General features: G+C 45.3%; 2 protein-coding genes across 2 annotated transcripts; one reads left to right on the forward strand and one right to left on the reverse strand.

Annotated features, from left to right (window-relative positions):
* Positions 1-76: 76 nt before the first annotated feature.
* Positions 77-23,018, reverse strand: ric1 (RIC1 homolog, RAB6A GEF complex partner 1). Its single transcript, XM_079289299.1, has 27 exons — positions 22,460-23,018; positions 19,306-19,413; positions 12,281-12,360; positions 11,256-11,363; positions 10,610-10,755; positions 10,181-10,317; positions 9,503-9,594; positions 9,043-9,131; positions 8,481-8,625; positions 8,334-8,382; positions 7,864-8,055; positions 7,561-7,767; positions 7,208-7,246; positions 6,723-6,833; positions 6,508-6,597; positions 6,233-6,393; positions 5,724-5,862; positions 5,509-5,625; positions 4,988-5,395; positions 4,569-4,880; positions 4,295-4,453; positions 4,024-4,160; positions 3,633-3,913; positions 3,258-3,470; positions 2,972-3,149; positions 2,693-2,881; positions 77-2,529 (listed from the first exon to the last, which is right to left on the reverse strand). Exons 1-27 carry the CDS (start codon positions 22,598-22,600, stop codon positions 2,214-2,216), a joined length of 4,344 nt encoding a protein of 1,447 aa, XP_079145425.1. The 5' UTR covers positions 22,601-23,018; the 3' UTR covers positions 77-2,213.
* A 1,507-nt stretch (positions 23,019-24,525) lies between these two features.
* On the forward strand, positions 24,526-27,902 carry exosc2 (exosome component 2). The gene is made up of 9 exons (XM_079289128.1): positions 24,526-24,858; positions 25,138-25,239; positions 25,335-25,380; positions 25,467-25,556; positions 25,713-25,778; positions 25,874-25,942; positions 26,582-26,758; positions 26,965-27,093; positions 27,488-27,902. The coding sequence occupies exons 1-9, from the start codon at positions 24,737-24,739 to the stop codon at positions 27,566-27,568; spliced, it is 882 nt and encodes a 293-aa protein (XP_079145254.1). The 5' UTR covers positions 24,526-24,736; the 3' UTR covers positions 27,569-27,902.
* Positions 27,903-27,987: the final 85 nt, after the last annotated feature.

The raw sequence follows: 27,987 nt of genomic DNA on the forward strand, positions 1-27,987 counted from the left end.
AGGCAAACTTACATTTAAAAAAATAATTTATTGGTCTTTATGTACAAGGGGAAAAAAAGAAAAAATGAAGTAGAAAACCAACCATGAGTAGAAAAGGCAAATGTACAAGAGAGTATCTTTATACTGCATTGAGGATGTTTTGCTGCTGCCACCGACAGGGGGTGACACCCGAGTACCACGAGAAGGAGAACGACAAAAAGAAAAGATCTGCAATATTCATTTCCGTAGGAAATTGTCTCTTATGCATCCATGGTTATGTTTCCGATGGGGTAAGTGAGAGAGATGCCCCCCCCCTCTGCATAATAAGTCAAGCGCTCCACCGGTTTAAAACAGAAGGCCTCTGGACGTTAAAGTCTTTGGTTCGTCGTGTTACCTTTTTATTTAAGTCGATTGAAAGCTTACAGCGGAGCAGCGTAGTGGCTGTCTGCTTGTTCAGAGCGGAGACCGGCCGACAGCATGCCGAGTGATGACAAGTCGTTTCTGCCCTTTTCGTGAACAGTAAAGAGTTCCAACAATACAGATTTTCAGAAAACAGAAACCACCGAAGAATCGAGAACTTCAACAGATACCACACCCGGCAAGAGAGCAAAAACAAAAATGGATCTATAAAATATGATTTACGGTGGAAAGCATAAGCAAACAGCCAGGGGGCGGGGGGGAAGTAGTGAACATAAGAAATAAAGCTGAGTAACATTTCGATACATTGCACAATATAATACTGACATATCTGATGAACCTTTGAGTGCTCGCAGTAGAGACGCAACACTTTCATGAATGAAAGACAGGGGAAAAGTTTATCAGTCATAAAAACCAACTGAGAATCAAGTCAGCAATTACCACTCAGCTATGACGCCAATAAATAATAGTAATACTAACGAGGACTAACACTATACGATCTATTTGCATGTGATGGAAGTCACCAAACACGTCGACACGATGTGGGTACACGGATTCAGAGTCTCACAAAGAAAAGCACACAAATCGGTACTCATTGACGCAAGCAGTTCCGGGGTGTGATGTGCATATTGGGCCGGATTAAATAGAAGATCACAACACGCAGCCAAAGCACCCTCACGTTAAAAATGGTGCCGACGTGTCAGCGGTCAAGTGATGCTCTTTCGATGAGGGCTCGGTAAAAATAGACGACGTAGGCTGGTTAATAACACATTAATAACAATTTGCAAAGCCGAAGATAGGATGGAGACTGAAACCCAAACGTGTGTTTAAGAAGCTGGATAAAGTTTCATGATTTGGTTTTCATATTGCCTTCACTGCACTACAGTACGGCCGTAAATCTGCTCAACACTTGATCTGCTTGTCTAAAAATCTGGACCACATGAAGAAGATCAGACGAGCTGATTCTGGCTCAGCGGTAAGAAACGAGTCTGCACTCACAACAGTGGATTATTCTCAGAGATCATTTTCTTAGAAATCTTAAGCTCGTCACTTCTCAAGAACTACATAGAATTCATACCAGTTTTAGTTTTTACAGGGAGACTCCCGTGACACGGTGCAATTGATAGAAAAATAATGTTATCGTGTACACCGTTACATTATTGAAAAAGGTATCACAAAATATTTTGAAATCATATGAGGTATGAAAGTATGAAACACCTCTCGTGCACACAGACCGACCTGCACACCGCACTGTGGGCTCACACACTGGAGAGCGTCAATGGTTCACGACTTTGTTCTACATTTCGCTGAGCAATGTAGCATGATGTCAATACGCTCAGGTTTCTTTGTCCGTTGTCTTTGAACTGATTCTTGCACCGTTTGCATTAAACCAAAGGAAACAATTGAGGTTTTTGTCTGAACAAATAAAAAGAAAACATACAAAAGTTCCGCACACAAAACATCTGTCTTGTAATAAACCAAAAAAAGCCTGGTAGCCTTTCCTGTGTTGGTGTACCGCTTCCAAACACCACGACACGATGTGTAACCGCACAAACTGACAGAGGTGGGCTGTCAGAGAAGAGCCTGTCACTGGTTGTGTGAGTCTTTGGGCTTCCACAGGAGTTCCAGTCAAAACAAGGGGCAAATCTGAAGAGTGGATAATACTGACCGATGTAAGAACCTGCAGGAGAGGTACTTTCTGTGCACGCGCACACGCACACACACACACACACACAGTATATTTTGGGCAACTGCTGCTGCCTCCTCCTTTCCTTCCCTCGAGTTCACAGGTTCGAGTCCGGAGGAGGCTCTAGTCTTCAGGACAAGGTGCAGTCGTAGGCTCCCTCGTCCTCTCCCAGCTCCTCCGTCTGTTCAGGAGGACAGTCCTCAGAGGGGGGGCGGGGGAAACCTCCGGCGGGTTCGAGGGCGGGCAGGGCCAGGCCCAGCGGAGCCGTCGCTCCTCTACCGTCCTCCGGCCGAGGCGCCGCAGCACCTCCCGGCCCTTCGGAGCCGCCAAGCTTGGAGCTCTGGCTGCTGGGCTGGAAGGCCTCGGGCTGCACCTGCTCAGCTGCTGAATCCATCAGATCCTGAAGCTGGGGCTGGATCAGGTTTAGAAACGGTTTGTACCCGAGGCTGGAAAACAAAGACGAGCGATGGAGGAGAGAGGAGGGTTAAGCTCGGTGCAGCGTTGTTCACCATTACATGTCGCTTCACTTTTACAAAACAGCAAAATTAACCAATGATGTTAACAAAATAGTCACAGTGTAAAAACACAGCATTTTAAAGCCACACCCACCAGTCAGTGGAGACCCACGTGTCGACGGCCAATAAGCCGCTTTGGACGCTCTGCACGGTGTCTTGGGGAACCTCTGGGCTGTCCAGGAAGCCGATCACCTGCTTTATGACGTTGGCGTCCCGTAGGATCAAACCAATCACGACGCACCACTCCAGACAGCCTGCCTCCATGAACACGTGAAGGAGGTACCTGAAGGACACAAAGAGAGGCATGGCTGTCAAGTACTGGCTTTGGTTTCACATTGAATCAAAGCACTGCAGTGGGATCGTGTTGTCTCACCTGAGCTGCACCTGGGATTTCTGCGGGCCTTTGTTGGCCAGCTCCATGGAGATGTGCTCCAGCTCGGCCTGGCTCAGGCTCAGCGTGGACGAGTTCTCATCGACCATCGTCCAGTCGCCATCCACCACCGAGCTGGTCTCCGTCAAGTCTGTGGCAGAGCCGACGCTGTACTCTTCCACTGGAGGGGTGAGGAAAAAGGCAGAGGGGGAATAAGACAACGGCATGTCCTCAGGAGGGTTACTGAAGGCCGGTGACTGCAGGGGTTAAACCGTTCGATCCGGATTACCTTTGTTGGTGAGCAGAGAGAGGAAAGCATCGTGTGTCTGTGGCGAGTGTTGGTTGGAATGAGAGGACGAGGCCGCGTCCATGTCTTTGGACCTCTGCCCGAGCCCATCCAACCAGGTGTTGTTGCTGGAAGCTGCCTGAGGGGGCGCTGTGTCCATGTCGCTGTTCAACAGGCTGTCGGCTGACTGCGACTTCAACAGCCGCGTGCTCAGCACTTAAGAGCAACAACAAAAAACACCATGAAATATTGAGACAAAAGTCTTGTGGACTGGGACAGCAGAAACCCCAGTTCACATGTTAATGTTAATAATGTACTTATTGATGCTGTCTATTAAGTATGAACGGGTTCATTTTGAACCCGTATTGCATGAATCACCTGTGCGACAGCGTCCGTTCTTCAGAGGTGAGCTGATGCTTCCCCCAGGAATGACAGGGAAGGGCCAGAGGAAATCCTGATGGAGCGTCTTCAACGCAGAGACAAAGTCCTCAACGCGAGCCACCCGGTTTCGCTCGCGACACAACCAGCCAATGAGTTCGAAGCCCAGCTGTGCAGAGAAGCAACCGAGGTCGCGGAGGCGCACCTGCTCCAGGAGGTGGCGGGCGTGGCGCCAGAGCATCATGTCAATGTACATGTTCTCCGGACACTCCCCGTCCCGACTGACAGGAATCAAACACGGGATGGAGGAGAGATGTTTATTGTGAGGACATTTTAAGGAAGACAAAATCTTTGTTACTGTGTGTGTGTATGTGTGTGTGTGTGTCCATACCCTCTAGAAGAGGGTCCAGAGGGCATACTGAAGGTCTTCTGCAAGTTGAACTTGCCCGTAGCGATGGTGTCTGCAGACTGTGACAAACTGATGCTGCGATTTCTGAAGAACTCAAAACCACCAGTTGAGCTGGGTTCCTAAAGACAGAGACACACAGCTCACTATTTCCTGTTTCCAGCAGGGAGTACCGGCCTGGTTGAGAGTACAAAGTTGAAGAAAAGTGGGAAGCAGAGGAAATGCATATTTGTAGCGATTATCTTAAGTTCTCTACCTGAGTGGTGGGCGTTGGGGGCGGAGTGTCCATCTCCCCGGAGCCGATGGCTTTGAGGAATCGGATCATGTGCCTGCAAAGGTCCCACTTGCCCTGCTCAAGCGCCGTGTTGAAGAGTAGAGTGGCGTGTTGTCTGCTCACTGCTGGGACCTCCATGCTCTTTACAGAGACGGGACGGAGGAGAAGAACGATGGAAGAGACGGGTGGATACTACGTGAGCATTTTATGATATCATGACACCCTAATCACATTTAGTCAGGTAGTGCGTCACTACCTGCAGTATAATCAGATACGAGGCTGCTGTGTCCAGGTCTTGAGCCATGAGACACTCCTCAAACAGATCTTTGGGGTTCCCCACAGCGGCAAACAGGTAGTTCCACAGGGCGTACTCCGTCTTCCTGGCGCAGTGAACGATGGTCTGGAGGAAGAGGGGGAACTCTGTGATGAACTTGGCCACGGTGGGCAGCAGAGGGTCGGGGATGGGCTCCCGCGATGTGGCCTCTTCTTCCAGCACGACGTGCACCATCAGCTCCATGACATGAGGGAAGTAAGGGAGGGAGGCACATGACTGAGCCAGCATCAGAGCCTGCGGGAGAGAAAGAAGGAGTGGAAAGAATGGACTCAGTCCAGGTGCTTACTGTCACCACCATTCTTTTACTAAGCTGAGGTGATGAGACGGGACGCTCCACACACCTGTTCACCCAAGTTGCGAACCAGCAGCTGACGCAGGATGTGATGGAGGTAGATTTGGGAGGTCCTCTCCACGGTGCAGTAGGGGAACAGCGCCTCGAGGGGCTCAGCGGCTCCCTGCAGCCCGTCATAGAGCACAGTCTCGTTGGTTGCCCCCAGCACCAGGGCGTCCTCGAACAGCACGGCCAGAGGGTAGATATTGATGTGGAAGGGCAGCATGATGCGCCTGGAGAGGAAGGAGTGGGGCTTGCGATGGTCTCGGGGAAACAGCGGCAGCCACACTTTCATGCCGGCCTCACCGCAGGACAACCACAGGGCCTCCAGCAGGTGGCGCTTCTTCCTGTTGGAGCGACAGGTGGTCCACACATTCTCCACACATTGGGCCAGCACCACCGGGGGACAAAATGGTAGCTGGGGGAGGAAAAAAAAAAAAAAAGCGTCATAGGTACTTGAAGAACTGGTGCACAACACAACGTGTAACTCTACACCATGTCACTGCTGCATTGCGTGTTGTTTGGACTCACCAGCTTCTTGTTGTTGGCAGGCGTCTCCTTCTCCCGTACCTGCGGCCCTGAACGGTCCCTCTGCAGCATGATCAGCTGGCCAGCCAGATTCAACATGATGCTCTCTGCCATGCAGGCCTGAGATGGACACACGCACACACACAAAGCATGACCGCCCGCACATGCACCTACAGAGACAGTATAGGTCAGTCAGAGTGAGTGTGTGTGTGTGTTACCTGCTGCGGGGCTTTCAATGTGATGCCAGTCTCTGTGCGCACAGAGGTGAGTGTGACGGACACCACGAGGGCCGGGTGAGGGATGTAGCGAGACATTGACACCTCCTGCAGCAACTCCACGCTGGCTGTCGGGTGTGGACTGAATAGAGGTAAACAGATACATCATGAGTTCTATGTAAAAAACTAAGACTTAAACTCTCAGGTATTTGAAAAAAAGCTTTCAGTGTGAGAGGCGACAGTATTTTACTGTGAAGCAGAATCTCATTTTCTTTGAACAAACAACTCGATGCAGTTTACTGAAATATTTAGGTAGGTTCCTTAATTCAATATATTCAATGTACCCGACTGGTAAGAAAGCCTTACATTACTGACAAAGTTAAAAGCATCTGGAGCTTGAATCCGTTTATTGACACGAGACGATGTAACAGACAGAACGGTATCAAGTTGAACCAGAGAATGTTGGCGTTAAGTTAAGACTGGATGTGTAATGCGTGTACACGGGAGCCCACCTGTCGTTCCTCCTCTCTAGGCTGTAGAGGCCGATGGAGCAGTCGGCTCTGAACACGATGACCATGTCTCTGAAGACGTTGAGCAGCAGAGTGTCTGAGTGCAGCTTCGTGACGGATGCAAAGGCGTTGTCCAGGTTAGATGAGCGTTGATAGAGCCTCAGCTGGTGTCAACAGAGAGCAAGAGAACAGAGGGGAGTGTTGCAACGAGACCAACTCGAATCACGGTAAAAAGAAAGAAATCATGGATTTCATGAGAGGTGGGGCCTCCGTCTTACCTGCTCTTGCTGGTCAATATAATTGTAACAGGCAACCACCACGAAGTCCTTCCACCAAGCCAGACCTCCCGTCACCGTCATGTTCTGCTCCTACAGAGACGCAAACACAAACACACGTTAACAATGTCTACCTCGTCAACAACACTAAAGTAACAACACTTAAAACCCGAGAAAATGTTTTTGTTCGTTATCCTCCGGTCTACAATGTCACAAACCTGAGTGATGTTTCCAAACAGCTTCCATTTCCTTGTGAATAAGGAGTAGTGTGCAAAGCCCCGCCTCCCTGCTACAGCCATGCACTGGCCTGCTGTGTCTATGGCTGCAAACTGCCCCCACACACACACACACACACACACACACACACACACACACACGAAGCAAACAATAGAATGTCAACTATTTACACAGAGAACAAACACACGCACACAAAACTAAACAGTTTTATAGACATTTTGAGTGACTAGCGCTTGTCCTGTTTGTTGATCGTAGAGCCACCTATCAGACAAGAAATGGGCTTTAAAGGCTCACAGCGGCTACTTTTTTGGACCAAACTCAAGCTCTCGAGCTCCCACACTTGTATAATGATAATTCTGCTTACGTATACACACTTGTGAACACAGCTAAAGGAATTTGCTTAGTAAACACAAAGGAATATAGCAGCTCCTGGAGTCTGAGCGCAGATGCACGTTCTCGCACTCACCCGTATAGGCCAGTTGCTCTCTAGGTATGTGCTGTGAATCTAGAAGAATTCAAAAATTAGATGAGAAATACAAGATAATCCACCATAGTTCATAGCCATTCAACTATACACGCACACACACACACACACACACACACACACTCATTTGTAGATTAAATTGAATATTTGATGGATTGTTTTTATTAATAATGAAAGTAATCACAGCCATAAAAGCCTCTATTGCTGATGCTACACAATGGCCTGAGGCTGCAGTGAAATATAATAAAGCTACCGAGTAATATTTCAACACTCTTGTCACTGTTGCATTAATTCCCCCAAAACGAGGTGCGACGACATCCTGCGTGCATGCTTACCTGGACCACGTGCCAGTGCTTGTGTCCCAGTAAAGTGCTGAGTCCCTGAGAGAGAGAGGGGTCGGGGGGTTGGTGGGGCGGGCTGCCGTCGGGTGGGTGCGAGTGTGTGTGCGGGTGCGTGTCGGAGGCGCTGTGGACCTGCGAGGGGTCGCCACAGGTCAGGTAGAGGCGGTCTTCACCGTGGAGCAACACCTGCTCCTGGTTACTCTGTACGGTCGACAGAGGAACAGACGGAGTGTGAGTGTTCACTGTGTGTGTTTGTGTGTATTCACACCAAACACCTGACAATACGTTTTCTCTCACCGTGCAGGGGTTGACGGTCAGGGCACTCTTGATGAAGTGGAACTGCAGTATGCCGGCCTGCAGGGAGGGGTGAGGTGGTGTGGCCATCGCCTCCTCTTCCTCCTGCTTCTGCTGCTCCTCCTCCTCCTCATGCCTCCTCCTCTCCTGTTTGATAGGGAGCACCCACAGGTGGTAGCCCTCTGCTCCCCAGCTCTGGAAATGGCGGAGTGGAAGGCAGTCATTATGCACGCAATGGTAACAAAAATACACTTTACATGCAACAGGTACACTACCAATGAGTGGAGAATATGCAAGACACAGCCTCGGTTCCACTTCAATGAATGGCAACGTGCTTGTAAACAAAGGTGCTGAATCTTAACGTGACCACAACATGTGGGCTTTTAACATTGTCAACAGATTTTTTTTATGTTCAAATGTCCTTTTTAAGTTAAAATGTAGACGGTGGGACAGAATGAAATAAATCCACTTGCCATAGAGCTGATTTTAACAGGTTCCTTCTTGGTACCATCAGAACGATACCTGAGGAGAGGACAAAACGTGCAAAGATACATGAAAACAAGAACAATGTTGAGTGTGTACTCGTGCATTCGTGTGTGTGTGTGTGTGTTTCCACCTACGCGAAGTCCTCTCCCAGAGTGCAGATGAGGTGAGCTCCAAAGACACTCCACAGCGATAGGCCGCCACACTCCCATGTAACCATGACCACGCTGTAGTCGGGGGACCAGCAGATCAGCTTGACTGGGCCCGTCTTGTTGTAGATGTCTGAACAGGAAAATAATGCGGAGAAGTTATAAAGGTCCAGAAGTTATAAGAAGTTATAAAGGTTCAGAAGTTATAAGAAGTTATAAAGGTTCAGAAGTTATAAGAAGTTATAAAGGTTCAGAAGTTATAAGAAGTTATAAAGGTTCAGAAGTTATAAAGGTTCAGAAGTTATAAGAAGTTATAAAGGTTCAGAAGTTATAAAGGTCTAGAAACTCATTCACTGTTAGAACGGTAATGGGCCTTCACAGCAGCTCCCCCACTAGGGGGAGCTCTGGCTTTAGATAATCCCATTACAAATGTAACAAAAAGGGGAAACAGAGGCATGTGCACCCAAGAGACACAGCTGAAGGAATGCAAGTTCTCTCAAGGAGGAATCTGTGAGTGAGTGAGTGAGAGAGAGAGCATATGCTGGGATACCTGGGTAGTGTTTTGAGGTGAGCTCCAGTTTGTGGGAGAGCGGCATGGATCCTGTCGTGGTGTCTATCATGTACACCAGCACTGAGCCGCTGTAATGAAAACAAACAGTTTAATTGTCATCATTTGTTGCCCAGGGGAATATAAGCTGTGTAGTAACACAATATGTGCGTGTTGTGTGTGTGATAGGAAATGATTTATTACAGGTGAAAAACAATGAATGAGAGGGGGGAGGGGGGGCAGTGACGAAGAGAAAGTCCATCCAACCCGGCAGGTTACACAATCCATTGGGAGATTCTGACAAGCACACACTATGTCGGCCTCGGCAAACACAAACAGACAGATTCTCACACGCCACACGGACAACGATCTATCTCTGTAACACATGGATGCAGACACACAGGCTTTCTTCCCGACACCGTATTGTAAAGATTTGGACAGAGAGACAGTTACAGACACGTACCTGGCACAGCCAAAGGCCATCAGTCTGTACTTGTTGTTGACAGCCACACAGGTGCCATCATTCACATCTGCTGCCCAGACGCCCTGCAGCGGCTGGACGGGGACACACACACACACACACACACACACACGAATTATAAATAACTGAATGTGTGCAATGATGGCAGTTGCAGGTCAGCAAAGCATGTTTTAACTGCTGTTGCCTTGAAACACATCACTTAAATGTAACTTTAAATGTGTCGATACGTCTGACAGCTGAGAATAAACATCATCAGCTCGGTCACGATTTTAATACAACATTTATATCTCGGAGTCAACAACACCCACTTTCCAATTTCAAGAACATCATATTCATTTCTTGCCAAACTATTACTGTGAGCTCCTCTTTAGATGCAGAGCTAGATATCTTACAGAGACATTGCTGTTCAAACGCTGCCAAGATAAAGTAATGGCCGTGCGTCCTGTATTTAATCATATGATCATGATATGAATTAAAATCACTGCGCTGCCATGGTAAGAAAATCTAAAAAGACATCAGAATCAGTGACTTTCACCAGCCTTTCAATGCAATAACTGTTACACATTTTTGAATATCTGAGTGTTGATCTTCGGTTGGCCCCTCCGTACACTTTGTGTGTTGTAACGCCGGCAGTGTGTGTGTGTGTGTGTGTATTCTTACATCTGCGGTGATGGTGTTGCTGAGTGGTGTGATAAAGCCCAGGCGTCCGTCACTCAGCACCACAGCAAAGCCGTCCAGGGTGACACAATACTCCATACAGCGGATATACACTCCTTCCAGGTCTAGAGAGGGACCACCTACACACACACACACACACACACACACACAGGTTGCAACAAAAGAAACTGAACGTGGAACTGAAGTTAAGCAAAAACATTGAACAAGAAAGAAGACTGCTGCAGACCAAACATGGATGTGTTTCTATCAGGGATGCTATTTGAAAGAACTCAACTTTGAACGGTTGAACAGGCAACCTTATATTTATCATTTATATCCCAGCATTAGAGAGTGATTCTGTTGACACTGTCAACTCGAATCATGTGTCCTCTCTTCCCCTGTGTCTTGCTGTGTGCACGGGTCTCCTCTAACCTCGAGCAGACTGCAGGTCTAGCGAGAAGGGGATCGTAGTGAGGCAGATGGCCTTGCGCCCGTTGCTGCCGAGCCCGTCCCAGTGCAGCACATGGAGATAGCCGTCTGCGGTGCAGACTAATAAGTCCTCCTGAAGGGACCGCAGACTGGTGGGAGGAGAGAAGAAACGACACAGAAATAAGTATCGAGGTCCAACAGACAAGAAAGAAACTGTGGCGGAGGGAATAAAACAGGCAGGGACGGGAAGAGAGGGGAACGAGATAAACAGCAGTGTTAGAAAACAGTGGACTAGTCATCACCCAGCTGTGGGGCCTGGAACATTTACTGGCCACATAACAGTGTGTTTGTGCGAGTGTGTGTGAAGCGCCTCATTGTCTGTCAAAAAGTATGACAGGGCTCAGACTGACGACGGCACAATGGAAAAGGAGAAACAGCGGGCGTCAGAAAGAAAGAAACGAAAGGAAGTTGAGGGTGTCGAGCACAGCGGACTTAAGCTGAGGAGGAGGCAACAACTACAAACAGCAAACAAAGATGTCAAGTTGGGAGGATAATAAGGAGAAAAACAAGGAGAAAGGTCGAATGTCTCTTATCTGACAGACAGACCCAGGTTAAAACAAGGAGAGAGCGAGAGAGAGCTTCTGCCTACCTGGTTATAGGGGCCTCCAGGTCTACGGGCTTCTTCATCTCTAAAGACAAAGCGGGGGCACATTGCTCCTCCTTGTACCCCGGGGTCGCCCTCACACGAGGACTTCCTCTGTGAAAACACACAAATACATGAATTCATTTTTACTGATGTACCAGGAAAACTGCAGAAACCCCAAAATGCAAATCGGAGCTGAACAACATCACTGAATACGCCCCGACTTGTCTGACTTCTGCTGGCATGCTGTCGAGGAATGTGAAAGACACACACACACACACACACACTGACAGAAGGCTTTAGGAGAGGAAGAGAGAAAAGTGTGCAAAAACCCCTATGCACATACTTTTGTGTACGTTTGGTCAAGGGCTGTTTGGAAAGCATAACCAGAGGAGTGTGTTGCAGCAGCATATTAATGCATATACTTCTGGCCAGGAAGTGTAATGGTCACTTTAAAACAAACAAACGGGGAAAGCTGCAGCAGTTAGCAGTAACATGTCCCTCCCTGCTTTTATCAACCATAGAACCCCAGCGGATTATTAATTACATATTTAGTCCGGAGCAAACACAACAGGAGCAGGATTCACTACTTAAGCCCTGTTGTACACTGAGACAGCTGCCGGCTGATTGCAGCAAGCAAACAATCACGAAAGGGAAAAAAAAGCAGCTGACGCGTGTTTATATAAGTCAATTTGTTCATTGTTAATAACCAGCAATGTCATGATAATTCATCATTTGCAGTAATAACACGACATCGACTGTTTTAACTGACCAAACTACAAAGAAATAATGTGCTGTGTTTTGTATACATGCTGACATTCAAGACTGACACAAAAAAACAAAGCATTATCATAAATATATGTACAGTAATGTTGATGGTGTAGCCTCCCAGCACGCTACAGCTCGGCCCCCTCTGCTCACTTCACCTCAGCACATGCGCGTGTGCGTGCGTGTGTGTGTGTGTGTGTGTGTATCAACGTGTATGAGAGTTTAAATGTTCAGTCGAGAGTTTAAACGTGTGCTGTACTCACTTTGGATAGACCGGCTCATAGAGGGATTTGTCATCCCCTCTACCCAGCACATCAAACAACAGGATGTAGCCTTTGGCAGTCTGAAAACAGAATTATAAAAAAACAACAACATCAATATACAGTTGATCAACTACAATTTGATTGTCAGACAGAGATGGAGAGTGTGGAACACTGAGAACACACAAATAACATGTTTCAGAGAGAGAAAGTGAGGAGGAGCTGTAAACATGCATCGGGAGGCAAAGTTATGTAAATTATTTGAAGCAAGAGAGAGAAATAATGAGGACCTGAAGGAAGAAAGAGTAAACACAAATATCTGTTGGAGGAGATGGCAAGAGCCTTGACCGGTATTTCATGTGTTTCTATTCCTCCTAATAAGGATAATATTTGCAGCACAAGTACTCTCGTGGTTTAGAAAATATTTGTATCCCCCCGGAAATGATGGTTGACATTTCGCTGCACTGCGCAGCCCGAGCTGTTACTGATAATGATGCTCAAAAACTAATTTGTCAGCATTTTGGAAAAAAATAAAAAATAAAAAAAACTGTTGAAATGCACGCTGCAGGCTCCTGTAGAGGAGCTCACAATATCTGTGATGTAAAAATAGCAGTTGCTTGTACTATGTGCGAACAATGGTGCTTTTTTCCACAACTAAACGCACACACACACACACACACACACACACACACACGTCTGGAAAACGGCAGTAATGGAGCCCGTAGACTGAAACATGACACGAAACCTGATCTTAACTCCACTGTCAGCAGTGATGTGGATGCTTTGCAATGACTTTGTTCATGCTGCAGAGTCACCTAGAGCCACTATTCTACTATTCCCAGTCGTTTATCCAGTGGTGCTTCTCTGTCTGGTGATGTTTTGCTCATAGTTGGTGGAAGCACACTGAAGAAACCCTTGCCTTCTCTAGTGTGGTGACAGAAAGCAAGCGAAAGAGGGAGAGAAAGAGATGGAGAAAAAGAGACGGAGAGAAAGAGAGGGAGAGACCAGCAACAACATGAAGCTCGACTAGAAAAGAGCAGCCAGAGAGAGGACGGAGCCAAATGGAGGCCTGCTAAAGCCATCAACAGCCTCGGAGCTCCACAAAGCTGCAGATGAGCTACAAAGGCAAACAACTGCTAAACAACAAAGCTCCAGCATGCATCCAATCTACATCAGATGTCTAATAAATATCTATAATATCCATGCTTCTGTTTCTCCAGACAAAGAAAGAAAACTAAATCATGATGAGTTCGTAGTTTCGACTGAGGAACAATGATGTCAAGAAATGAAAGCGGTGAGTTGAGTAGAAATAGGACTATGGGACTATGATCACCTTCCCTTCGACTCATCTCGTCAGACACCCTGAAGAGCCTCGGACGAAAGGGACGGGAGATAAAGAGAAGGCCCCAGTGAGATACGCCCCATGTCTCCAGGACTCTCGGTGCGTTCACACATGCAGAGGTGATGATACAGGAAGAGGCGGAGACGCCCGTTCGTTGTCAACTAAAAGCTCAATAAACAAGCAGGCACAAAGATTCAAAAGGCAAAAACGCACCCAGCGGCTTAATGAGGGGAAGAACTTGAAATAGGTTTCTCTCTTACGGCCTCTGAAAAATAGGAGCGGCAACAAAAAAGCTGTCGTCGTTACTCGAGTCTTTCATGAGGCTGCAAATATAGGGTCTACGAATGAGTGATGCCAGGACCAGCTCAGTCTCCACTGCAGATACAGGACCACAAGGCCAATAACAGACAAAACATACACTCTCTCATCCTCATACTGGGCACAATTTTTTTTTTACACGAAATTGAATCAATAAACCTGGATTCCTCCATACGTCTACGTGAGAGATTTGGTGAAACCTTGTTCACTCAACTAGACGTGTTTTATGATGTCTTGCGGGCGATTATGCACCCTCAACAATCAGTACGAGGCACATAATAGACGACACTGTAATTACAGCATTACAATGTAATTAGCTCTCGTCACGTAACACTTCCTCTTCTTCCGTTTGCACGTCTACGCTGTTCAAACTAACTGTTACTACTTGAATGCTGCATTTGAAAGAGACGGACATCAAAGGATGGACTTAATGCTGCTGTGAAAAACGCAAGCAAATAGAAACGGAGACGAAAGTCTCGAGTTCGGGCTCGCACGTAGAATGAAAGACATGCAAGTCAGCAGAAAACTGTACCATGTATTGGCGTACTGGGGCCTCTTTTCTGCGTGTTCAAACAAGAGAGACACACACACACACACACACACACACACACACACACACACACACACACACACACACACACACACACACACACACACACACACACACACACACACACACACACACACACACACACACACACACACACACACACACACACACACACACACACACACACACACACAGACTCTCTGACGCAGTCTCAGCAAAATGATGTTCATTGCAGAGCTAATGTGTGACCCTGTTATTGCCTCCACATCTGGAATGTGTGTGAGAGAGATAAGATTGGAACATGCGGGTTGCATTTGTTGACAAAAACAGAAAAATGCTGCGGAAAATGTCAACTGTGCAATTTAAGGAGTCTGCTCCTTTTTATTCATTTTCTTAAACATTCTTTCTCCCCGTTGACTCCGGCTGAACAACTTCTAATCACAAGTTAAAGCACCGTTAATATATTTGTATACTTAATTAGCTTATTGCTGTATTTAGATATGGTAATAATATGTACCGGTACTTGTATGTACGTGCAACTACGTCTCTGTGCTACTGGTGTGTGAGACGGATCCCGAAACACACACAAGAAGAGCTAAAAAATAAAGTATATCCCGTGTTTGAAGATCCTTTCTCGACTCTGCCGACTGCTTTAGCCGTTACTCTTGCACTCTTTACACACACAAGCTACGCACTCGGCTAAAGATAGTCCGGGTCACGGTTTATGAGGGTGATTACGTTAGCCTCGAGGTCTGCAGGGTGTGTGGGCAGCCAAACATCTGGCAAACAGCTGGTTTGCTCAAGCGAGAGCTGCTGCCTGCCTGGGCAACGCTGGCCTTTGTTGTTCTGCAGACTCTGACTTCTCCAAATCTGCTCACCCTATAATTAAACTACAATAGTAATGAGGGTGAGAAAAGGTACGGCTTCTTTGAGATAAAAAAGGGAAAAACAGACGGCTCGTCAAGACCACCGCAAAGTTTAAAATGTAAGACGTGCACGTCATCATAACAAACATCTGAACTTGCCACAGCATTTATGGGTTAAATGTGTGAAAGGGTCGAGGTTCAGGCCATGTCTGCTGTGGACCGAGTGCAAGTTCGTGGCAATACTCTTTGACCGCCTCGCTGAATTCACCGTCATTTTGTGGGTTGCAAAAGAAATCAGCTTCTTTATTTCAAGCACAGCCATCAAACGTTGTTTTGATGGTATTTAGGCAGAATACAATGACCATGAATTCACTCCAGGCGCCTTTCTGCTCTCTTTCTACAGTTTTCTTAACAGATCGATGAGAAATGTAAACGGACTGCAAACAACGTGACAAGAGAACGCTTGGTCGACAGCAATACATTATTTTTGGGTGTTTTGCCGTTGTTCGATGGGACAGATAGAGACGGGAAAGGAGGGTCGGACTCAAACCCAGCTGCTGCGGTGACTCGGTTAGGACTCAGCCGAGTTTCATGGGGCGAGGTGAGCCACCCGGGAACATTACATTTCAGACTTAAAGATCACTTGTTTGCCCTGATGCGTTTTCAAAAAGTTTGAAAATGCAACGCAAAACTTCGACGAGGAAAAGCCGTTTCTAGTCCGTAGATCTCACTGTGACTTGACTTCCACTGAGCTCTGCGAGACCGAACCTAACGCAGACACAACAGCTGTTCCTTCAAATGTCCTGAACATTTCCTGTGTGAGAGGAAGTGCAAGTGTCAAAAACAGAAAGAACCTGAAAGCAAAGTAAAAAAAACACCACACAGAGCAACAACATCCTCGCAAAGGACATTTCAGATTGAAATAAATGAATTGATTGAAGTCGAGTCATCGTCGAGGACAGAACATTTAATTTAACATTTAATACTCGTGAGTCGGAACCAAACTGTTTGCGGAGCCCAGGAAGTGGGTGAACAAGTGTGCCCTGTTATTTTGAACTCCTCCACCTGCTCCCTGTTGTGTTTGGCCGGGTGGGCCTGGGACGGAGTCTGACTTAATGCTTTCCCAGACACATTCACAGCATTCATTCACGTGTACTCTGGCTGCAGTAAGAGGTGGGGATTAGAGGAAGGACTGAGGGGGCCGACGACAACGAAAGGTCATCGTGCATCATGTTTAAGCTATGTGCCGCAATTTTAAAGCCATCTGCCATTTCTTTCTGACATGAGGTGGCAGTTAAAGCATTGACGTGACGTCTTAAGAAACGGGGCATTACCTGGACCTTTGAGGACATTTCTGACCAGCGTACAACTATATATGTATCAAAGAAAAACAGGTTACATTTCTGCTTCAAATGCTCTGAAACATTCAATTTGACAATAAACCAGCGTTGTTGTTGTCGTCCCTTTAACACCTGATTCAGTTTGTTCAGCAGAATGGCTTCAAGGACAGGTGGTGGTGTTTTGGGGAGGTGGTGTTTTGGGAGAAACATTCATGGCTCTCTGCCACACGGACTTCTAAACAGCCTCACTTGTCCTTGACGGTATGTCCTGGCAGTGTTCACAGAAAGACGCAGGATTAGCTGGACGTATGTGTAAGACTGTAATACAACACCCCGCATTGCTCGACAACGATTATCCCACTAATCCCCACTAATTAGATGAACGCATCAGTTATCTTATTAATCACGGCCGGATTTCTATTCCTAATTACATTACCTGAACTATATTAATTATGCAGGTTTCATACAAATGTATCGTGGCGGTTGTCCTACGTGTTGCTGATCTCATGGCCTTTGGAAGCCGGTTGAGTCATCTGCTGACCCGGGCACTTGTGAGATTACTCAACAAGACAAAACAGTTATCCGAGCATAACAATCATGAGAAATGGTGGCAAGAACAGAAAATGTCAGGGGGTTGGTACATCTTTAATTTCAGTTGTGAGGTTGATTTCTCTCTTCATAGAGGCGGTAACGCTGGAGTGTTACGTGAACGCCGAGATGATCATTATGAGAAACCACAAGCTGCCAGTCAGCTGAACTGGTTCCTCTCTCTCTCTCTCTCTCTCTCTCTCACCCACACACACACACACACACACACGTAAGCTTTCTGCTAATGTACATGAACATCCAACAGTAAACACTGTGATTCTGCTACGACTGCTCGGGCGTCTTCCATGTGTTCGACACAGCAGATGCGGTGTCCGTCTGCTCCCTCTCTGAGCTCACAGTGTGCATTGAGACATTAGATTACACTTGATACGAGCGAGTTACATTCAATCCTGAAAATAAACAACAGCGGCCAAATAAAGCCCGTCTCTGCTGCTTTCAGGGACACTCTGCTCCCCGAGGGTGTGAAAGCGTACCGTCTCTCTCTCTCTCTCTCTCAGAACAAGGCCACTCTTTGTGACACATTATGTGCAAATTATACTTAGTTTTTCTCTCAACCTCGGTGGAACCTGTGCTGTAAATCGTGGAAACAACAAAGCCAGTGCAGCTGTCAACATATATACGTTGGATAGCGGTGCTTTTTTTTTTTACAGCAGGCATATGTAAATATAATCACGATTCACACTATCAAAGCTTCATGTGCCAGATTTTCATGAGCCATCGATACGGTCGGGGAATTGAACCGCAAACGATTTGACGACCCGAATGGAAGCTCGACAGCGCAGGAGAGGTCGGAGTGAACCGACATCAGTCGGCTTGTGTGGGCTTACGTAAAGAAACATGGAGGCGAGAACATTTCATCTCCATGGAAATGAGCATGAATATTAAATAATTACATCTTTTGAGCTTTGTGGGCCGGGTAATTTGCATATTGTTTTTGGGTCCTTCTGGAGAGTTCAGGGCTATAATGACAGGAAGGAAGCTATTTCATCATTACTTTAAACTGACTGACACGGGGCTGTGCATTCTCCCCTCATCAGTTTCAGCATTCGGGTAAATTTGTATTGATCTGCAAAAACACACAAAAAAAATGAGGCCCTCTTCATCTCCCAAAAGAGCTGAGGTAAGCTAGATCCTTTCAGGCTGCTGTAATCCGTCTCCCAATATAGAGCTTGCCCACAAGCCAAAGGTGACTGATGCTCACCTTACTAGAACCAATATATAGACTGATGCTCACCTTATTAGAACCAATACATAATTGTTTTGTTGGCGGCCGCTCTACTCCAGCTGCATTAAGCCTGGAGCTGCATGCGGACTTCTGCAAGATGCTCACCTGAAGTGATGGCTATGTTATGAAAAGCAGGAATCATACACACGTTCCCTCTTGTACGCACTTCAAGCTTCTAACTTTACACACCAATGTCACGTCGTTGCTCCCTGCGTTGGACAGACTGTGTGATTGAAAGTGAAGTTTGGAACTTGACGTAGAGAGCTCAGGGAGCGCGTTTCAGGTCCGCTCTCGTCGCCACAGGAATACCTTCCTCGTATCTGGAGCTCAGCACAACAGCAAAAATAGGACAAACTCTTGACTGCTGTTTAGAGAAGTGCAGCCACGCTTTCATTTGCTCTCTTTTCTAGCGTTTGTCATGCTCCCTTCTACTGCGATGCACTGCAGTGACGAGGAAGCTGCTTCTGTGGTTCCCTATAACAGAGGGGTCCCGATCAAATCTACTGATCCTCAGGGATCGATTACTGAAGTATCTTTTACCCACTGACTGAAACTCCACATGCAATGAACCCCAGCGGTAACAAAGCAAGAAGAGGGGGAACCACTGTCACAGAAAGTAGAAAGAAAACCAAAAAGACAGATGAGAGACTAGGTTTTTGCAGTAAGTATACAAATTATGAATGTACTTTGCTCAAAGAGGACTTGATATAAGACATAGGGGCAAAGGGCGTCAATGATACTGCCAATATGAGATGATGTGGTGGAGCGCTGTACTTACCGCCACAGCGATCATGGAGTCGTCTGGTTTCCATTCGGCCTTCTGGTAGAAGCCAAACTGGGCCGCCGCCTTTGCAGACTCGATATAGCTGACGATCAAAACACTGGGCTGTGGGTGGGGAACAGGGATGTGAGCACTTTAGCCTGACGGTCACAGACAGACTGCCACATGTTAACCAAAAAACTAAAACATGCACAGAATATGTACCGGCACTGCCAGAAATGTCTTAAGATTGACTTCATGGTTCTAGCTTCTAAAATGTGAAACTGTTGGTTGACATGATCTTTTATGACAGGCATTTTTCAGCTTTCTTTAGACTTAAACTGTAATTTCAACTAAAACCAAAATTACAGCTACAATCAATTGTTATTGGGCTGACATCAATACATCAGTAGTGTAATCCTTCGTAATAGTTCTAACCAAAACAGCTGTTAAAGAGGAGCGCTGGTAACAAAGTCAGTTTATGAACACCAGAAACCTCAACACCTGGCAAAGCCTTCTCCTTGAGTCGTCGGCATTATTCCACAACCAGTGGAAACCCCCCGCAGATTATTTACAGCTCATAAACAGGTCTAAAAGCACAGATTATTACGGAAGATGAATTAATACCGAGTCACGCTTCAAACGTAATGTTACAGACGTGTAGCGGTCTTTGACATTGCAGGTAAACCAGGACAGTACACGCACTGAATGCTCAGGTAACATAAGCAGGGAAAGACCTCATGTAATTCCAGCTGTGCAACATAAGCCCTCGAACCCCGTCGCCGTAATGAGAGAGCAGGTTTTAAGTATTTCTGGCCTCTCGCAGCATGAAATCTTAACAACGCCGATGACGTTTTCATCTACATCTGATGAACTCTGTAGAAACTGTTATCCCAATCTTACATAAATCATCTGATAAAATCTCCTTTATTGGTTGGGACAACATAAGGTACGTTATTTAGATAATGTGTTTATTCAATGATTACATGTTACAAATCCACTCAACTCTCTCTGCAGCTGCACTGAAAAGTTAACTGTATGAAACTTGTCCCAAGCGTCCTCGATCATTGCCCTATTCCTAAATATTCCTCCACTGTGTCATTTTGTTAAAATCCCTCATTGCTTCACCCAAACCCCGCAGGCAGGTATGTTGAAGTGGCTGAAACTAATTTATTTCTCCTGCATTGGCATTTCCTGAGCTTGATAACATTCCCCTGCAGTCAGCTGGTGTAACTGAAGAAATCCTAGGGGAGCGTAAATAATTACACACACACATATATGTGCAACTGTACATACGTACACACAGCTAATTTTCACCGGCACCCAGAGCAAACTATGTTGCTACTATTGCATAACAATCCTCTATTCCTAGACATCCTGAGCTCCCACACGGCCGGCGACAGAGCGACTACAATGCTGTAAACTACTGCGCTACACGGATTAAGTGAAGGCGCCTCGACTGAACTAGCTGGGGCTCAGGCTGCGCTGGCCGAGGTCGAGGAGAAATGGGATTAAAGGAAATAGACAAAATGATGGCGGAGAACAACAGGGGGCAAGAAACCTGAGAGGGGAAATGGCAGACTCACTAAAGAACCCGAGCATGGGAATGCAATGAAAATAGCAGGAAAAATATCTATACAGATACACTAAGGCAAGAACAGATGTGAAAGGTGCGCGTCTATCCCTCACGGACATTCCTGACACCATCCTCTTTCCTGAACGCCTCATTGATACTCAAAACAGGCAAAGTTCTTAAGACAGAGGGGAAGGAAAACATGGGCACATCCTGTGTGGGCCTCAGGAAATAAACCCTGATCCATTGTTGCTACACCTTCAATAATATACAAGCTGCGTGAGACACAGACCGCTGTAAACAATGTGCTGAACTCCATGTTGTCAAATCAAATGTTGATTTAAACGCGGTTGTTTGACAATATTATTTGTTGTGAAGTTAAAATAGCTTATGAGCAAATTAATAAATGCTGAAAAAAAGATATCTGTTGGAGCTGCCACTGTCTCACACATCGCTTTAAAGCTGTGTCAGTTGACAGTCTAGATCCTCGGACAACAAGTCACAATCATTTTCTGAGTGTTTGTAGTCACTATGCTATCTGTTTTAATGTTTATGTCGACTCGATGATTTGTTCTTTTGTTCTGGAAATCATTGTTTTCTCCCTTGTGACCTTCCAGAATGCAGAAATAGTAATTATTTCTCCCTCTCTCTAGAAATAGATAGCCAGTAGAGCAATCATGTTTTTCACAGACCATTGATTGACAGTATTGTTATTGATTTTTGTAGTTTTCCCTCCCAAGTCAGACAACGATTCTGATAAGCTTTACACAGATGATGGGTCTATGATATTACCTCGGCACCTGACAACACAGGTCTCTAGGCTCTAGATCAGCAACTTTTGGACAAACATTGGACTCAATTCAGCCAGCTATTTTGGAGAGGAGTGCTTTATTTATTAAGAGAAGCAGTTTCACCACAAGAGCCTTTTTGCTGAAGTCATGATTTCTATCTCTGGCAGCCTTAAATATCTTGGCTGCCAGACAGAACATACCACAACATGTCCAGTCAGTGTTTGTTTTCACCACTATTGGTGATAATAGCTTAAACTTTGAACTGTTCTTCTGAGGCAGGGTGATAAAAATAGAAATTGAAGTACTGAATGTACCCGAGGAAGTCCAGTTTACACGTTCCCTCTGGCTGATAAGAGCTCATCAGGTAAACTGCAGCTCCTACTGATGAGAGGATGAAACATCACAGAGCCTTTGTCATGAATTAGAGAGTAAAAGGGAGGGACAACGCACGAGAGACACCATTTAAGAGACAACTATGCCTTTGAGAAAGGCACACGTATACGGATATAACGTTACGCAAACTCTTACGATGTTTATCAATTAAACTATGTAATGTAAAAGGCGTGTGGGTGGCACCTCCAGGTTGCTCATCACTATTGACACCAATGTTATTCGCCATGTTTATTTACTATCCTATAAAAAATGCATTAAGGGCAGACAGACAGATTGACTAGCAGTCACTCTTTGATTATAAAATGACGGTGGCTGTAGCTGAAGCTGTGCACCATACTTAAGTTAGCTAAAATGAAAGTTGTTTTTGTTGAGACAGCTGGGTTCCGAGTCACAGCTGGTTGACTAATACACTTACCCGACTAAACCAGATGCTGAGCTGTGTCTCTGACAGCACGCCGAAGTAGAACCTCTGGGAGCTGGGCTGGATGTGGAACGGCTCCTCTTCACTCCTCAGCGGACAAAGCAGCCGCCGGGGCCAGCCGGTTAGAAAATACATGACGCCACAAAGTCACTTCGCACAACAGGCAGTGTCGCAATGTGCCAGATCGACGGTGCCCCGTAAGTGTTTTTTAATCCAAACGAGTCATCGGCGTTGTTTTTGTAAAAAAATAAACTCTACACATGCACATGCAGTCCAGTGTTCTCAAGAGTCGGGCTATAAATCCATGAATGCCGTACAGAGTCCCCAGCGGCCGATGGAGCTACACAGCTAGCCCCACTGTGCTAGCCTTCGCTTTCCAAGTTGAAGCTAATGAGCTATACGAGGCAACGACAGTCTAACCCGAAAACAAAAGCGACAAGCCCGCAGCACCGATCAGCGCACTGCTGCTGACAAACGGGTCGATTCACTCTCGCTCCCGCTTGCTGTGTCAATCCGTACGTTGTCGGAACCAGCGGTGTTTAGTAACGGTAAAGCGTCCAGCTTTCACTCCTCTGTTGCTCACCGTCGCCATCTTTACAAGAGTCAGTGGGACTCTGCGCTGATTGGCCAGGACGGAGACGGTTTTTTTGCATGGTGTTGACACGTGACGTCAGCACTCCGTTCAGCAAAACTTGAATGTGAGAAGTAGACGTAGTCATCGTGACGTCAACCATTGATTTGGTGGGCTGCCGTTATGAAGCCTCGAGTTCGGCGATATCGCCTTCGCCATCTTGGAATACGGCCCTTCGCCATATTGTTTTTTTCGTAACCAGTGAACATTAGTGACCACAGTTGTAAAGTGGAGGAGTGACGTAGGGACCTCCTATACGGCTCTGGTAGAGGCAGCGACCTGTCAATCACAATGTAGCCCCGTCCTAATGCATACTTCTCTTTATGGTGTATTTTACTCGAAAAGGGGCCATCATTTACCAAATGAACTTCATGCTGTATTGAAGAAGACTTTAAACTAATGGTTGATACTATATACTCAAGTTTCATGTTTACTGAGGGAATAAATCAAGTGAGAAGTAGAGTAATTTACTCATAGACTTCCATACTATCGGACTACTTTTTGTAGCGGAGGAGTCGCCCCCTGCTGGTCAGTAGAGATAATGCATGTTTTAAGACACTTCCGTATTGGCTTCACTCAGCAGAACCGGAGGTTTCCGCCTGTGTGAACCCCGTGGTGAAGGGTGAAACACGGTGGCATTGAAGGCACCGTGGCTCGACGCTGACATCTGGTGGTGTAAACAAAATACATACAAATGCATATCCACTGTCATGTCATGTTAGTGTAGTGGTTAAATTGTGTAATGTTTAAGATTCATTAAATGATGTAACACTGCTGCCCTGTCGTGGTTAAATGGTGTAATGTTTATGATTCATTAAATGAGTTAACACTGCTGGCCTCTAAAACCGGTATACTGCCCAGCCCTCGTCTTTATTATAGTTTGGACAATTTTGTACCAATATTTGACGGGCCGGATTAAAAAGCCCAACGGGCCGTATCCGTAGTTTGCCCATGCGTGTGTTACAGTATACTTTTGTTTAGTCTCTCGCATCTTTAAACTATGGAAGCCCATTTATGCAGGCAAAAAAAAAAAAAAACTTTGTTAAGACGTTTTTAATTTTGTCACATAATACAACTATTAAAATGGTGTGGCAATATCATCATGTTCTAGTCGAATAGCTGAAATGAGAAAAGCAAGTTGGCTAAAAACCAGGACATGGAGCAGATATAAATAGGTAATTGCTGTATAAACTAGTCAGATAATGATGCAGTATATTAAAGGATTGTGTGAACACAGTCAGGAGATGATGTTCAACCATGCTCTCATCCACTTTATGAAATTAAGGGGGTTAGATGCCCTGAAAGATTTATTACGGAATAATAATATGATACTACATATTTCTGACCAGCAGGTGGCGGTAATGCGTATTAAACGTTGTTAGAGGACAAGAAGAAGAACGAAGAAGAACGGAAAAAATAAGTTTAGCTAGCTGACTGATGAATACTACATATATACACTCATTTCCTTTTCTTCAATGTTACTGGACTCATTAAGCGGGTTTAAAACATCTCGTAACAATAGTTAGAAAAACATTCAGCCCCATACTTCGACAGGTAGGTGGCGGTATAATACGTATAGTTGTTTGCTAGCTGGTAGGGAGAGAAGAAGAAGAAGAAGCAGCAGCAAAAGAAGAAGAAGCATGGCTGCTGACATGAGATTACCAACTATTCAGAAACCAGTGTCGTTATCGGTTTCTGCTTTTGACCGAAAAGATCTGGTCGTCCCCGGAGATGTTATCACTTCAGACACCGGCTTCATGAGGTAGGCGTTTGGTGGAGCTGTTTACCAATTTATGAAAGATCCACATGTTATGTCTGGTGTAAGTTACCATCAACAGTGTTAAAGTGTAAATCCTCCCACCTTTTTTAAGGCTCGCATACAATAAATAATGCAAGTTAAAGTGTAGTAAGGACTCTGAACAAGAACAAAATAATAAGTTAAATCATTTAAAATGGTGTCTGTGCTTGGTGGTGGTCACCCAGCGTTCGCTTTGGTACATTCGTGTTTAGCTCATCATTGGTCCTCACCATTTATCCTCAGGGGTCATGGTACCTATGTCGATGATGACAAGCTGACGGCTTCAGTGGCTGGAGAGGTGCGGAGAGTAGACAAGTTGATCTGTGTCAGACCACTTAAGACCAGGTAAGGGACTTAAATTCAAGCTGAAATAACCCATGCATGTTTTATGTACTTATGTTGTGTAAATATGATTTTTGTGTTGTGTTATTGATTTGCAGGTTCAACGGTGAGGTTGGCGATGTGGTGGTTGGCAGAGTCACAGAGGTAAAGCACTGCCGCCACATTTTAAATGTATCTTAAGCTGTTGACATTTTTTATCAACATGGGTGTTTTCTTTGTGATATGTACAGGTACAACAGAAAAGGTGGAAGGTGGAGACCAACTCCCGGCTGGACTCCATCCTCTTGTTGTCTTCTGTCAATCTGCCTGGAGGAGAGCTGGTGAGATGCTAGAAAACAAGATTCACTAGAAGAAGTGTTCAATGTGCTACACTGTTAGCTGAGCTAGCATTATCCTAAGGATAAGGAAATGGGTTTGGGCAGGGAAGATTTTTAAGTTTTTATTTATTGCTTAAAATCTTTGATTTTCTCTTTTAGAGGAGACGATCAGCAGAAGATGAGCTCACCATGAGAGAATACCTTCAGGAGGGCGATCTCATCAGTGTAACTCAGTTTTTTTAATAATCTTTCATTGACTTCTCCATGTCATAATTTTCCCTCATTATGTTGATGTTGTTGCTCTTTTCCTGTGCTTTTAGGCAGAGGTGCAGTCTGTCTTCTCAGATGGAGCCCTATCCATGCACACCCGTAGTTTAAAGTATGGAAAAGTAAGTTCAGCGAGTTTACACAATGACAAGTGCAGAATACAGAATAAGTGTGATGATACCCCCAAACAGTGGTTCAGTTTTCTCTATGATTCACTGTTTGTGGCTCAATCGAACATATCAGAATGTAAACGTAGGGCCAGGATACACTTGTGGCTGGACAGTGATGTTACAGATGTTGCTTGCACACTTTGGAATTGTAACAATGTCTGTGTACAGCCCATTTTCAACAATGTCACTAGTCTAGCGGCTAATACATCAATGAGTACAAACTAATGTAAAAAAAAAAAAACATTAAACAACACATTACTATAAACAGGAAATGATTCACTCAGTGGTTAGTGTCACACTTATTTAGAGATGTTTAGATATGTCACATCAGTGCAGGATGGATAACTACTTGGTTATCTTTCACTTTTCATTGCTATACTCTTGTAAAATGCAACAATAAAAGTCAAGAAGCAGAACAAATGCATATGCTCGAATGAATACAGGGAATAATAAACAATAGAAATCTGTGCATTTAACGCAAGGCTAAAAGCAGTGTAAGTAATTATTCTGACAGTACATCACAGACTAAAATGAGCTGACACTATTTTGTCTTCTTACCTAATATCCTGTTTCTATTTCTCTGACCATCAGCTGGGTCAAGGAGTGCTGGTACAGCTTTCTCCTTCTCTGATCAAGAGGCAGAAAACCCATTTCCACAACCTGCCATGTGGTGCATCCATCATCCTCGGGAATAACGGCTTCGTGTGGTTGTATCCCACGCCTGAACAACAGGACGAGGAGGCTGGGGGCTTCTATACCAACCTGGAGGTGGGAACAGAACACTTATCTCATAAGTTCACGAGTCAATATGTTGATGAATACACAAATGAAGAACCCTTACATTACAATAAGTGAACAATCTGCATAGAGGAGACACTTTTTTTTAATTAATTTGAATCTACTGCATCCAAATTGTACTTCCATGTATAAATGTAACTTATTTGTTTGTGTATATCTTGTCTTTGCCCCTCCAGCCGGTTGGTCTGTCAGATCGAGAGGTGATTTCGCGGTTGAGAAACTGCCTTCTGGCTTTGGCTGCACACAAGGTCCTTTTGTATGACACCAGTGTTTTCTATTGCTATGAATCTTCACTTCATCATCAGGTAGGAAGCAATCATTTTCCTATGTAAAGCAATGTCAATGAAAAATAAAAAGTAGACTTCTTCTGTGATGTATTGTGCCAATGCAACAATTGATTGCAGTGCTCAGCTTTGACTCTGCTGTTCTAAAAGTGTGGAGCAGACACGGTTGATTTCTCTGCTCTTTTGGGCGGGGAACTGATGATGTAATCACTAACGCTTCTCATGGATATCAGCATGTTAGCAAATATGCTGTCACGATATTGAGCCACAACTCACAGGACACTGAAGTAGACATCGTTGCTAAAGACTGTGTGATAGCAATACGTTTACTGTTATTTATGACATAATTGCATCCACAAATGTGCAATTTCAGTGTAACTGATGTATGGTTCTTTGCTTTATGCTCTCTGGGCAGGTCAAGGACATCTTGAAACCAGAAGTGATGGAGGAGATCGTAATGTTGACGCAACAGAAGCTGTTGGAACAGGAAGGTTAAAGAGCACAACGCTTTGACCCGATCAAGCAGCTACTGACCACCTACTCGAGGACCGATTGTCCTTTTTTTTTTTTCAGAGAACCATTGTTATTGTGACAGTCCCGTTGTACAGTTGAACAGCTCCAAGTGTATTTTATGTAACCAAACAGATGATTGTTGTTTGACTGGTGAGAGAAATGGAAGGTATTTCTCTTAATTCTGCAGCATTCAGAAATCACTAGAGTAGCTGTTCTTTTGTTTTACAGAGGTTTAGTGGAACACTTTTGATAATGTGTGGTGTTATACAAAAAACTATTGTATGCAATACATTTTCTATAAATTCCAGTGCTTCTCAGTGTGGTGTGTTTTGTTAAATGATGAAGAAACAAAGGAAAAAATGTCTGTAAACTTAAATTTTACTCAGGGCTTTTTAGTTGATA

This window comes from Melanostigma gelatinosum, assembly GCF_949748355.1.
Source record: "Melanostigma gelatinosum genome assembly, chromosome: 18".
Taxonomy (NCBI): domain Eukaryota; kingdom Metazoa; phylum Chordata; class Actinopteri; order Perciformes; family Zoarcidae; genus Melanostigma; species Melanostigma gelatinosum.

What these genes read in the sequence shown, in the direction of transcription:
- exosc2 (XM_079289128.1), top strand. Translation starts at nt 24,737, where the DNA reads ATGGCTGCTGACATGAGATTACCAACTATTCAGAAACCAGTGTCGTTA. An exon ending in ATCTGCCTGGAGGAGAGCTG is followed by an intron (nt 25,557 to 25,712) that starts GTGAGATGCTAG and finishes TTTCTCTTTTAG; the next exon opens with AGGAGACGATCAGCAGAAGA. An exon ending in GTAGTTTAAAGTATGGAAAA is followed by an intron (nt 25,943 to 26,581) that starts GTAAGTTCAGCG and finishes TCTGACCATCAG; the next exon opens with CTGGGTCAAGGAGTGCTGGT.
- ric1 (XM_079289299.1), bottom strand. Translation starts at nt 22,600, where the DNA reads ATGTATTTTCTAACCGGCTGGCCCCGGCGGCTGCTTTGTCCGCTGAGG. An exon ending in ACTCCATGATCGCTGTGGCG is followed by an intron (nt 12,361 to 19,305) that starts GTAAGTACAGCG and finishes TTCTGTTTTCAG; the next exon opens with ACTGCCAAAGGCTACATCCT. An exon ending in ACTCTGGGAGAGGACTTCGC is followed by an intron (nt 8,383 to 8,480) that starts GTAGGTGGAAAC and finishes TCCTCTCCTCAG; the next exon opens with GTATCGTTCTGATGGTACCA.